Source organism: Nilaparvata lugens, chromosome 13 (assembly GCF_014356525.2).
Source record: "Nilaparvata lugens isolate BPH chromosome 13, ASM1435652v1, whole genome shotgun sequence".
In the NCBI taxonomy this organism is placed as follows: domain Eukaryota; kingdom Metazoa; phylum Arthropoda; class Insecta; order Hemiptera; family Delphacidae; genus Nilaparvata; species Nilaparvata lugens.
In genome coordinates, this window is record NC_052516.1 from 11,533,137 (window position 1) to 11,546,963 (window position 13,827).

General features: G+C 33.7%; 1 protein-coding gene across 1 annotated transcript in view; it reads left to right on the forward strand.

Moving 5' to 3' along the window:
- The first annotated feature begins 9,176 nt into the window (after positions 1–9,176).
- Positions 9,177–13,827, forward strand: part of LOC111057048 (glutamate--cysteine ligase catalytic subunit) — a 62,419-nt gene continuing 57,768 nt past the window's right edge. The window contains 2 exon segments of the mRNA XM_039439832.1: positions 9,177–9,497; positions 9,500–9,600. Of these exon segments, the coding sequence (XP_039295766.1) occupies positions 9,452–9,497; positions 9,500–9,600 (147 nt within the window). The 5' untranslated portion in view covers positions 9,177–9,451.

Sequence of the window (13,827 nt, forward strand, 5' to 3'; positions counted from 1 at the left end):
ACTATTGCTACGACAGTCGAAAACTGAATATTATAGAGCTGACTCAAATCCTATAGTGAGGTCCACGTTATAATGACAGTATTTGATAAACTTTGATGTTGCTATCCTTGTCTATCAATCGACAAAGCAGGTAGTACTATCTTTTACTAGCTCCGCAACGATGCCAAATCTGTTTTTGACAATGTATAAATATAATTAATTAAGGCAGAGAACAGACAACGCTGTTCTTCTATCTGTATCCACTGACATTATAACGTGGACCTCACTATAGCATTTTATTTATTTATTTATATTTATTTATTTATACGTGGATACAATAACAAATCATATAAATATGATTGGGAAGGAACAACAGGCTTGGCCCAAAACTATTCCATTCCCAAATTTTGATTACATGTCCAAAAAATAGGTTATGTTTTTCTGTAAGAAGTTTAAGCTCAACTTTCGTCCAAAAATAAATATGAGATGCAAATTTTAAATTTAGAAAAATTAAAACACCAAATTATAGTTAAATATTACACTTAATTATCACTGCACATTGTATTAATTAAGTTATTTTCTTTAAAATTAAACTAAGGTGAAAACATGGCTGAATGCTCGTCGTCTGTCGTGTCCCGTGAGGACTTGGAACGAATGTTAAACCAGCTATGCAAGGAATTTATCATTGAGTCTTGCAATGTGCTGGAAGAGGAGATATACAGAGTGTTTCAAAAGTAGTGTCGAACATTTTAGGGTATTGTTCCTGGATGATAGGAGACTACAAATGTCGTATTTTAGGTGTCCAAAACTCAGTGGTCATCCTTATAGCTGCCATTTTGTTTTTTTCACTTGGGAATTTTTATCTCAAGAACGAAATGATGTATTGATCAGAAATTTGGCATGAAGACTCAACTTTAAAAAATCAATTGAAACTTTTTCGATGTAAATTTTCAAAATGGCGACAATTTTAAATTTTTGATTGCAAATTTCACGAAAAACCGTTCACTTTATAGGAAATTTACAAAATATTTAGCAACAAAACAAGAGACAAAAAGTTAGCAAATTTTATCAAGATTTCAAGGATACCTCATTTATTAAGATTGGTCTTATTAAATTTTCTTAGCAAACTTTTTTCTACCAAATTTATAATTTTTGAATAGATATTGACCGAGCTGGAGTTATTTTTACATCTTGCTAGAATGTATTGTTTGCTCAACCAGACTATTCAAATTCAAAAAGTTCTTTATTCCTCATAAAAACAACAATATGATTTATAATCTGCTGTCAGTTCTACATACTCTTACAAGAACTCATACATAAGGATAATATTTTTTCCTACAGTTACGTTGAAAAGTGGCCATTGCTGCACTGATTACAGAACGCAAAGAATCACTTTTCCGCTCTAGTGCGGGAAAAATTTTTCTGCACTCCAGATTTGCAACATGGCAACACAAAATACTTAGTAGGTTATATGGAGCAACAGTGCAGCAAAATCAAAATGAAGTTGGTAACAGTGACTGCTGTGGCTGCTATAGTGAGCAGAGGTGCAACGAAGCACAACGCGCTAATTATTATTCATTATATATTATAACCAAGGACAACGAGGACTTTAGGATTTTAGGATTAAGGTTTTTATCAATAATAAAATTACACAGAAAAACATTTGATGCATTTCAGGCAATTTTACCCATAATTACCCACTTTTCATATTCAATGGTAACTGTAGGAAAAACTTAATGTGAAATACGTGCGCAAAGTTCCTCTGCTGCACTCAACAAACCATTCCTCCCTCGCCTACGGCTCGGGCGTAAACGTTTCTTTCGGTGCAGCAAACTGTCACTTTGCGCACTAGTTGCACAAATAACTATTGTACAATAAAAACCACAAACAAAATAATTAAAATTAAATCAAATATAAAGTGGTCCTCAAAAAATCTTCATCCTAGTATTTTAATCATGATTGAGATTCATAACTTATCAGGGAAGAGTCGTCAACCGACAGTGCTTTTATTCAGGAATGATCTTCACATGGACCTGAGGTCTGTGTATGAAGACTAGTTCTTCGGCTTGCCAATACGTTTGGAAGATTCAGATTTTTGTAAACATTCACTTTAGTAAGGATTGACTTTTCAAATATATAATACAGTAAATGTGTGGGGTATTGATTAATCATTGATAATATTATACTAGATATTACAAAAACAATAGTTACAATAATCTAATGGTAATTGTGTTTAATAGCATATGTCATAGGGTATTGGTAAAATACAATGATAAACGTAAATTTAATCGTGGACACACCTCTTTACTGGTGTAGCTATAAAAAAGATAAAGTAAATAAAACAAAGAGAGAGGAACACTAGTGAACGAACACTACTCTTGTTAATAGTAACTGAACACTTTAGTATTTGAATATCAGACAAAATTAGATTTTTACTTTCCTTGCCCTATTACCATAGGTAAGGAAAGTATTGCTTTCCGAAAAAAATAAGGTACCCCAATTTCTATACGTTTCAAGGTCCCCTGAGTCCAATAAAGTGGTTTTTGGGTGTTGGTCTGTGTGTGTGTGTATGTCTGTGAACACGATAACTCCATTCCTAATTAACCGATTGACTTGAAATATTAAACTTTAGGTCCTTATACCATGAGGATCCGACAATAAGAAATTCAATTCAAGATGGCGAATAATTAGTAAAAAACCACGTTTTTCATGTTTTTTTTCGAAAACGGCTCTAACGATTTTCTTCAAATTTATACCATGGATATCTATTTATAAGCCCTATCAACTGACATGAGTCTCATTTCTGGGAAAATTGCAGGAGTTCCGTAATATTTTTAAGAAAAATTTCGGATAATTACTAAAAAAAACATGTTTTTCACGATTTTCTCAAAAATGACATGACCGATTTTTTCAAATTCATACCCTGTATAGTTATTTATCAGCTTTAACAACTGGCATGAGTCTCCTTCCTGGAAAACTAATGGGGGTCCAACCCATCCTTGAGAAATGGTCTTTGTAGCCTCCTTATTCTCGTGCATGAGGTAAGTAGGTAGAGCAGTTTATAAAAAGAACACATAGTCGAGATATTTCATGTGTAAAACAGCTGTTTTGACGACTTTTAAAAAATAATCGAATTTCACAATTTTACACAAAGGAAAAAGTACTCTGAAAACAATAATTATAAAATACACATGTACAGTAGTCTGATCGTAGTTTCAAATATGTTGCCGCCAATCGTCAGTATGTTGTTTCCCTAAATTATTCTCGTTTAAGAATGAGGTTTACAGTTCAATGAGCAAGGAAAGTTGTGTGAGTGTCAGTACCACACCAGATTTTTTAAATATACAATACAGTGAATGTGTGGGGTATTGATTAATCATTGATTATACTAGATATTACAAAAGCAACATTAATAATAATCTGAAGGTGATTGTGTTTAATAAATAGCACATGTCACAGGGTATTGGTAAAATACAATGATAAACGTGAATTCAATCGTGGACACACCTCTCTACTGGTGTAGCTATAAAAAAGTAGGTAAATATAAAAAAGAGAGTGGAACACTAGAGTGAACGAACACTACTAGCATAGCCACCTCTAATAAAAGGCCGTGGCCTACGATGTTGCAACGTCGCAGTGTAGGCCTGGAATCTAATACATGATTGGTGAAAAAGATCAGCTGGTATTTTTTAAAATCTCTATCACCAATCATGTATTAGATTGTAGGCCTCAGGATGAAGCTCCTCTTCAGGAGTGAAATGCATTCCTAAAGACTCCAAAAAAAGTAAGTGTTTTCTCAAATATTTACTAGTAACACAGTGTCAGAACTTCAACAAAGTTATTATATAGTGTTTCGTCATGGAAAGCAACTTCAATAATTATATCATAATGGAATACAAATTCAAACGTGAACTGAGTTTGTTAATATTAAAAACAGTTGACATCTGGTACTACTTGTGAATGAGAATACCGCGTGAGGTCTACTGTTCACAGAACTACTAGTTATATTATTATTTTATTATTATTTAGTACAGTTGCTTTCTAGGAAATTATCCTATAGCAGGTTGGCATTATTTACAAAATTCAATTACAAAAGCAAACAAATCATTACAGAAAATATAGATCACATGCTAATCTAGAGAGTTCATGACAATAATGTCTTAAATGAAAAATTTCATGGATATCACACTCATCACAGTACAATCAAAAGAAAAAAAAATCATAGTTCCTCAAATCATTGTTTACACTTTAGACAGTCAAATCCACATCTTAAGGTGCGTACAGACTTTCGCTCAGCTCCGCAACCGAACGTCACTCCAGCAGAGCGATTGATGATCGACCGGGGAGCAAGAGTGGACGCGAGAAGAGCTAACATCTCCCGTAACGTTCATGATTGGTTCGAATGCAGAGCGGGGGCGGAGCGATGGCGGAACGGGGGCGGAGCGGGTTGGAGGTGCGTATATCTGTACGCAGCTTTACTCGTTCAAACAGAATGAGCGAATTTTCAAGCACTGCTCCACAAAAGTCGATAGGATCTTCATATCCCGCTTCGTTAGTGTGGCTTGATTGCGGATCACGATCAAATGCCGGAACTCTGCCAATGAGCCATGCTCGCGGTGCTGCATACTGTGGGCATGAGAATAGCACGTGCTCGACTGACTCCAGCTGTTGCAAGTTGCAGATGGAACACAACTGATCGGCTCTGATCTTATGGATGTTGCCCCTACTTGTGAGGTTGAATTGTGGTCTCGTGGCAAGTCGCAGCTGTATCATCAGCCTGATACAGTGAAAAGGCAGATTATGACCGAAGTGAGCAGCCTCAGAATCATCAACTCCTCTCCGGGCGTCAAAGAGGAGCGAAGCAGATCCATTGCACCTCTCAAGATCTTGAACTGTGAGCCTCATCTTGAAATCATGGAGTATGACCCTTTTATTCATCTACCATTCTCGAACATCTCTGCTAAAGATCAGCTCTCCCCTGTTGACACCCTCCAGCAGCAACTTCAACTGGGCCACCCAATTATATCTGATCAACTGCACCCAGTCTTATCAACTCAGCCTGTCTGATGAAACACATTTTTGGGAGACGATCATCATCTTTTGGTAGAGAGTTAGTGGGGAGGATATTTTTAATATTCTTTCCGAAGAATGGACATTGATATGTCCAAAGCTCCGCCAATTTATGTAGATGCATAACAATATGATTATTATCTATAAATATTATATTACAAATTGCTTTTTCATATCATATACAGTTCAATAATTATTTTCTTAGTCTATATTATGTAAATTCATCTATAATTTTGCTGTATTGTAAGCTATTGTATATAAGTGTATAAGCCAGTATATATTGTAATCTACATAAATAAAGTACTCAATCAATCAATCATCCATTTTCAAAATCCGGATAACCCAGTTAATAGCTGCAGCAAAAATCAGATAGGACATGCAAACCTCCCCGACCTCCATGCGCAATGCTGCATTCGGGGTACACTGAGGCAAATGAAAAATCCTTCTGTAGAAGCTGGTTTGCACAGCTTCAAACTCATCCAAGAGTCGTAATCCCCATATGTGTGCACCATATAGCAGTACTGACTTGACCAATGCCATAAATATCTTCTTAATGCAAGAAATAGAGTTGGTTTTCGATTTTTTATATTATGATTGTAGTTGACCGAGTGAAGTGAGGTCTAAGATTCAAGTTGACGGTTTGGCATTTCTCTTAATGTTTATATGTTTTTATGTTGCGCATTTAAGGCGAAACGCGGTAATAGATTTTCATGAAATTTGACAGGTATGTTCCTTTTTAAATTGCGCGTCGACGTATATACAAGGTTTTTTGAAATTTTGCAACTCAAGGATAATATAAAATAAAAAAGGAGCCTCCTTCATACGCTAATATTAGAGTGAAAATCAGACTATAGACTTATTCATCAACAGCTGAAAAGTGATTACACAGATGTGTGGAGAAGCCAGTCTATTGCTGTATTTCCGTAAGGTCTATAGTTTCAATCAGGTACTTGTGGATGAGAATACTGCGTGAGGTCTACTGTTCACAGAACTACTAGTATAAAAGGAAAAGGAGTCTCCTTTGAACGCCAATATTACCGTAAAAATCAGACTAGAATTATTCATCATAAATCAGCTGTCTAGTGGACTATAATACTAGGCTACCCGTTCAAAAACATCGAACATCTTGAAAATGTATCTTTCCATCTACGTTAGTAGACAGTTGACTATAATACTACCCGTTCAAAAACATCGAACATCTTGAAAATTGTATCTTTCCATCAATGCAGATAGATTCCCAATTATCAGGTTTCAGATACAATTGAAACAAAAAAAATCAAGTGGAGTAGATTGAGCATGAAAATCTCTACAATTAATGTTCAGTAACATTTTCACCTAAAATTGAAAATAAGCTTCAATTTCGAGAAAATGTGATTATTCAATTGCAAATTATTGTTGATTCTATTAAATCATTCACTATGAAGAGATAGATATCAGACCTCATGTGTGTCTCCAGCGTTATTGCCCTGTCACCAGCTGGCTAAAATCTTTGAATAGTGGTCTTAAGATGCGCGGGAACACTAGCTTCAGGTGATCAATTTCATAACGGCAAGGAAAGTTGTGTGAGTGCGCCACACCAGATTTTTCAAAATCCGGATAACCCAGTTAATAGCGGCAGCAAAAATTAGATAGGACATGCAAACCTCCCCGACCTCCATGCGCAATGCTGCATTCGGGGTCCACTGAGGCAAATAAAAAATCCTTCTGCAGAAGCTGGTTTCAAACTCATTCAAGAGTCGTAATCCCCATATGTGTGCACCATATAGCAGTACTGACTTGACCAATGCCATAAATATCTTCTTAATGCAAGAAATAGAGTTGGTTTTTGATTTTTTATATTATGATTGTAGTTGACCGAGTGAAGTTAGGTCTAAGATTCAAGTTGACGGTTTGGCATTTCTCTTAATGTTTATATGTTTTTATGTTGCGCATTTAAGGCGAAACGCGGTAATAGATTTTCATGAAATTTGACAGGTATGTTCCTTTTTAAATTGCGCGTCAACGTATATACAAGGTTTTTTGAAATTTTGCATTTCAAGGATAATATAAAATAAAAAAGGAGCCTCCTTCATACGCTAATATTAGAGTGAAAATCAGACTATAGACTTATTCATCAACAGCTGAAAAGTGATTACACAGATGTGTGGAGAAGCCAGTCTATTGCTGTATTTCCGTAAGGTCTATAGTTTCAATCAGGTACTTGTGGATGAGAATACTGCGTGAGGTCTACTGTTCACAGAACTACTAATATAAAAGGAAAAGGAGTCTCCTTTGAACGCCAATATTACCGTAAAAATCAGACTAGAATTATTCATCATAAATCAGCTGTCTAGTGGACTATAATACTAGGCTACCCGTTCAAAAACATCGAACATCTTGAAAATGTATCTTTCCATCAACGTTAGTAGACAGTTGACTATAATACTACCCGTTCAAAAACATCGAACATCTTGAAAATTGTATCTTTCCATCAATGTTGTAGACAGTTGCAGCCAGACCTGATAACAGCGCTCACACTCACATTCCGGGACGACACGTCATGGTACGATAGGACAGAAAGCTCTATGCTTATTTAGGATTTTTTCTAGACATTTTAAGTTGATAAATTATTTATTAATTTTTGAGAAAACAACAGGTCAATGTAACTTACTGAGCGCGAGGTCTACTGTTCACAGAACTACTAGTTATATTAGGATTGTAGTGTCTTGTACAATAAATAAATATGACTGAGAAACAGCGAATGATAGGCCATGACAAGACCTCTCTGATCCACAACATATCTCAGCTTACGAAGGAGGTACAACGCACTCTGGACAATTTCCTGCATACTTTGCTCACATAATGATTCCAGCTCGAAAATTATGATGATCTTCCAGAGATATTGAAGATTTTATTCAATCATTACTGTATACTTGTAGTTCTGTGAACAGTATAGGCTACCTCGCGCAGTTATAAACCACAGCCTCCTCTTATACTGTCCATCAGAGTAAATCCTGTCTGTATGTTGTGTCGGCGAGATATCGGTGTGAAAACGGCTAATGGCTGTTGTGGTTGGTGTATCAAACATACTACATCAAAAGCTAATCTCCTTCAAGACATACTGGCAACAGGACAGCCCGAGTTCAAAGCAGAGAAAGGTCGAGAGACAATACTATGTTATTTTAGTTATTAATTGCATGCGTTATTGCATGCAATCAATAGTTCATTTAATAGTGCATAAAATTGAATTCAATGATGCATGCAATTAATGGTCTTACTGACGAAGAAAAACCTCTTAGTTCATAGAGTATTTATCATTATAAGAGAAGAGTACAAAACAGAAGAGAAAGAAGTGGACATAGAAGTGGACAGGACAGTTAGTAGTAGGAATTTTACACATGAATGAAGAGGAAAAATCACTAAACTTGTAGCACATAACAGAAGACACTTTAAAGTTTGTAATATAAATTAAAACAGGAGACACAATACATAAATAGATTGAAAACACTTAAAAACTTACATTAGAAACAACTAAACACAGCAGCTAATTTTTTACCAAGTTACATTGAGATATTATTGGATTGCATGCCTCAGGGCATAAAATTTATAATCCACTCGACAGCTAATTTATGATGAATAATACTATAGTCTGATTTTTACTCCAATATTGGCGTATGAAGGAGGCTCCTTTTCCTTTATATTATCTTTGAAATTCAAAATTTCCAAAGACCTTGTATATACGTCGACGCGCAGTTAAAAAGGAGCATACTTGTAAAACTCCATAAAAATCTATTGCTGCGTTTCGCCGTGAATGCGCAACATATAAACATTTAAACATAAAGACAAAAATGCAAAACCGTTCACTTGAATCTTAGACCTCACTGTGCTCGGTCGATAATTATTCAAAATATCCAATTAAATCTATATAAATAGAACTAAGACTTCTACCACTAAAAATATTAATCAAAAAACTAAATAGCAGCTTCAAATTTAAAGAATAAAACCGTTTAAAAATCATAAACTGATTTCAATCAGTTTCAAATCAAGGCGCGTTCAGTTTTCTTTGACATTAGCGCACTCTAGTAGAGGTTTGCGTTGAGTTTGTGACGTCACATCTCGAGTCGAGAATCAGCTGTTCGGTTTCTGACTTCGGAGATTTATACAGACAACACAAATGAACGTGTCTGCTAGTGTGAGAGTCAAATTGATTAGAATTGTTGATAGTTTTGCATATCGGAAGAAATTGACTGGCAGAATTAGTGTAATTTATCATCCCATTCAGTCGTGTAGTGGCCTAGCGCTCGCCAGCTAGCCTAATTGCTGTTTCGAGCTCGGCTTCCAAGGTTAACCTGTACATTTGTTAGTAGACTTTTTATTGTTTTCAGTATAGTTTTGAGTGCGCGCTGAGGATTTAGTTTGTAGAATGGGTTTGCTGAGTGAAGGAAGTCCGCTGAGTTGGGAGAAAACCAGGAGCTTGCAGATCATGTTCGAAAACACGGGGTTTTGCAGTTCATAAACTTGTACCATCGACTGAAAAACAGAGAGGGTGATGTGCTCAAATGGGGTGATGAGGTAAATCAATTATTCATTTTCAATCGGTTTGAGTGCATGTTAGTCCATGATGTTTAATTCTCTTGTTTCCATCAATAAAATAGATGTTTTTATAACTACCATCATTAAGCTTAGCCTACCTCATGACTTGTCTTGTCTCACGCTGTGTAACTTAAGTACAATTTGAAGAAACCTATAGTTTTTAATGAAAAAAAATCATTCAACTTAAGCTTAATTAAAAAACAATCATGGAAAGAAATTGATTATCTTCTTGTAGTCCATGATGTACAGATGTCTTGTTTTGAGCCGTTTACTAGATCTTTCCTGTGATACACTTTTGAAATATTTTATGTATATGCAATTATAGGTCAGTAAAAGAATTAGAAACATACAAAGAACCAATAACTTCTTTGGCATATGTAGCCGGGAGACATTTCTGTGTTTGGCCTGCAAAACTGAGCTTCAATCGAGAATTCAAAATCCACTCATCATGTAATGCACAATAAAGCTGTTTTTACACCAAAGTTAATAAAATGTTAATATCTTATTCTTATAGATTCTATTATATTGAACATAACTTATCATACACAGGATGAACATATGTGTTTGTCAAGTTCCGTTCAATCTAATAGAATCTATAAGGATTAAGTTATTAACATTTTGTTAATAACTTTGGTGTAAACCCAGCTTAAAACTTCCACTTTAAGGTTGGTAAACATTTATAATCTTGCCTTTGAAATTTCATAATGAAAAAATTAATACTTACTTTTGAAATTAATTTAAACGTATTTTACACAGAATAATCATTGTAGAACATGTAACCACAGATTTATTTAAGAATTTATTGCTTTTCCTCTTTGTAAGGTCTTATTTCTATAGAGTTCTTTTCTTGCAGGACGAAGGCTCTATTTATCGAGCCTATTTATAGTCTCAGTAGTTTGTTCTTTCATCTTTGTAATTTTATATGAATTTTTATGAATAATTTGTTTTTCGAACAAGACCCTGACTTTTAGAAGGTGAGTAAACATTCAAAGTATTGACTAAAAATGAGACCCAAACATGAAACATTTTTGAGACTTCTAGCAGTGCTATAAAATGATAGCGCTATCTGCTTTGAGGAATGATAGACAAGGATAGCAACACCAATGTCAATCAAATACTGCCATTATAACGTGGACCTGGTTGCACAAAAGTCTGTTGAATTTTAATCATGATTAAATGTCAGAAGAACCAATCAGAAAAAACTTTCCATACAGAAGTCTCCTCTTATTGGTTCTTGTAGCTTTCAATCACGATTAAAATTTAACAGGCTTTTGTGCAACTGGGGCTGTCTGAATGCAACAAGAAAAAAGTTACCGTACAGAAGTCTCCTCTTATTGGTTCTTGTAGCTTTTAATCATGATTAAAATTTAACAGGCTTTTGTGCAACCGTGGCTTTATCTGCCTGATTGCAACAAAAACTTAGAGTGTTATTCAATTATTATTTCGTGAATAACATGAAGTGACAGTAATTGTATCATATTATTTTTCCTTTCACATTAATTATAGACATTACTTTCATAGTGATTAGGAAAGTAAGTTACCTTTTAAACCAGGTCATTAGCTTTTATTATCTATAAAATATTCAAACATTCACTTTTACGGTCTCTCTCTCTCTCTCTGGTGAAGGGTATATTCACTTATCAGACAAAGTGAGTAAGTATATAAAACAAGTTTGTCCTAATGTCTCAAATAGTTGAAATGATTCCAATATCAGAAAACAGGTTTATGTAAAAAGAGAAAACAGGTGTTAGTTGTAGGAATTTTCATTTCCTTGATTTAATTCAAGTGTTGGATTCAGGAAAACCACCAAAAAAATCTGTTATATTGAAAGATCCGTTCATACATAATAGTTAATTCCTTCTCTCACTCTCTCTCTCTCTCTATATATAAAAATCTGTTATAATAATATTACAAGATCCGTTCATACATATAGTAAATTACTTCTCTCTCTCTCTCTCTCTTTCTCTCTCGTTGGTAGAGAGTTAGTGGGGAGGATATTTTTAATATTCTTTCCGACGAATGGACATTGATATGTCCGAAGCTCCCCCATTTTATGTAGATGCATAACAATATTATCTATAGCTATTACCAATTATTGCTTTTTTCATATCATATGCAGTTCAATAATTATTTTCTTAGTCTATTATTATTATGTAAATTCATCTATAATTTTGCTGTATTGTGAGCTATTGTATATAAGTGTATAAGCCAGTATATATTGTAATCTACATAAATAAAGTACTCAATCAATCAATCAATCAATCTCTCTTTAGATTCACTTTAAACTTTCGGCATTGATAAAATGGGAAACAAAGCTATTTTATTTATTGAGAAATGCCAACAGTTCAAAGTAGATCTTAAAACATCTTGAATGAGACTTTCATAAAACAGACGTTTATATTATTTTTATGAGAGGAATAGCACAAGGTTACCTCATTTTTTCTCTCCCTATCATTTTTGATTATGTACTTATTGTATGAATCAATAAAGAAGGTATGAGACTCAAACCCTAGTGCATTCATAATAGTGAAATTATCTTTATTCTTCTTCTTAGAAAGTACAAACATATACATATTTTATTCATTTTATTTATTTATTTATAATTTTTACAAAGTAGCATTGTTCGGGAGAGAAAAACTAAGGATACTCCTTGTACTATTTTTCTCCCCGATTTAGATAACATTTTAGAGTCGAAATAGTGTTATGGCTTCACTTTTCTAAAATTTAGTCCATTTTCATCACTAAAAAACATGAAAACTAAGAATTTTGATTTGACGGTTAAACCGAATACAAAAACACAAAAATATCACACTCAAACATCATTAATTGGAACATTTTGCGTATTTTGAAAAATATATATTCATATATATATATATATATATATATATATATATATATATATATATATATATATATACAAAACTTGAAGAAGGTTACTCACATGATCAAATCCTGTGTGCGAGGAAAATATTTTCAAATACTTTATTCTCAATAATTTGAATCAGATATATCTCATATTAACTCCAATATCCAAGAAAAAATAGAACATTTTTTGTTTTGTTATCACTCTTTTTTCAGTTGATATTGTTTTTTTTCGAAATTTTGGAGGTCTCTCAAGGGCAGCCACATCTTTTTATTCTCTTAGTTAATGAACCATAATATTCTATCAGTTACAAATATATTTTTCAACTTATTAGGAAAATTCCATACTAATCATTATAATTAATACTAATTTTTCTACCTTACTGAAAGGTCCAACTTTTTACTATTTTGTTGGAGAGACACAATATGTTCCGCCTTGAAGAAGAAACACAATTTTCATGTGTAACCTATTAGATTAGCAATTAACCTGTGCTTCTAACTAATTTAATTGCGTTTAAATTTACCTTCCTGGAGTATTAAAGAGCCATTATAGTTGAAGGATTTTTAACTTTTTTCCAGTTTATCTTCAGCAGAATGAATTTAGAATCTACCTGAGCTGTGTAATCATTCTAATATTATACCATTTGAATTAGCTACTAAGCTGCTACATCAATATGATAAACTTTTAATTTTCAATCAATAACAACTAATAATATAGTATTTGAATATAAAACTGTCCTGACTCTACAGCTTTTAAGTTACATAACTTTAATAGACCAACATTCGCTTCATCATTAGAAACTAGAAACTAGATCAGATGTCAAGGTTGTTTTATTGATTTGTAATCAATGCATACTCAAACTCAATTGGGTTAGGCTAATGATAACTAGCTCATTTATTTAGATAAATAATTATTATTATTATTATTATTATTATTATTATTATATAATTTTATGGCCTTCATTGGACCACTGTAGTCAGTATCTTCCACCTTTACTCCGTCCTCTCTCAGCCCAATATTTTTCTTCATTCGTTCAGAAATAATTTCCTTTCCTCGTCCGAAATCACTCTTCCCATTCTGTGTCTGACTTTGATCTGCAGTCTGGTCTGTTTGTCCTTCAGGATTCTGATGTTGTCCGACTTGTTCTTCAAATCTTCGAATGTTATATTCAACTCTCTCATATCCTCCTTGAGTTCGTCAATCCATTTTATATTTGTTTTACTTTTCCACAACTTTTCAATAATTCTTCTGCTTAGTCTGTCCTCCGAAGCTCTAATCAGGTGACCGAAGAAAGATAAACAATTATTAACAACGATTTAATAAATATTTAGAATAGTAGATTA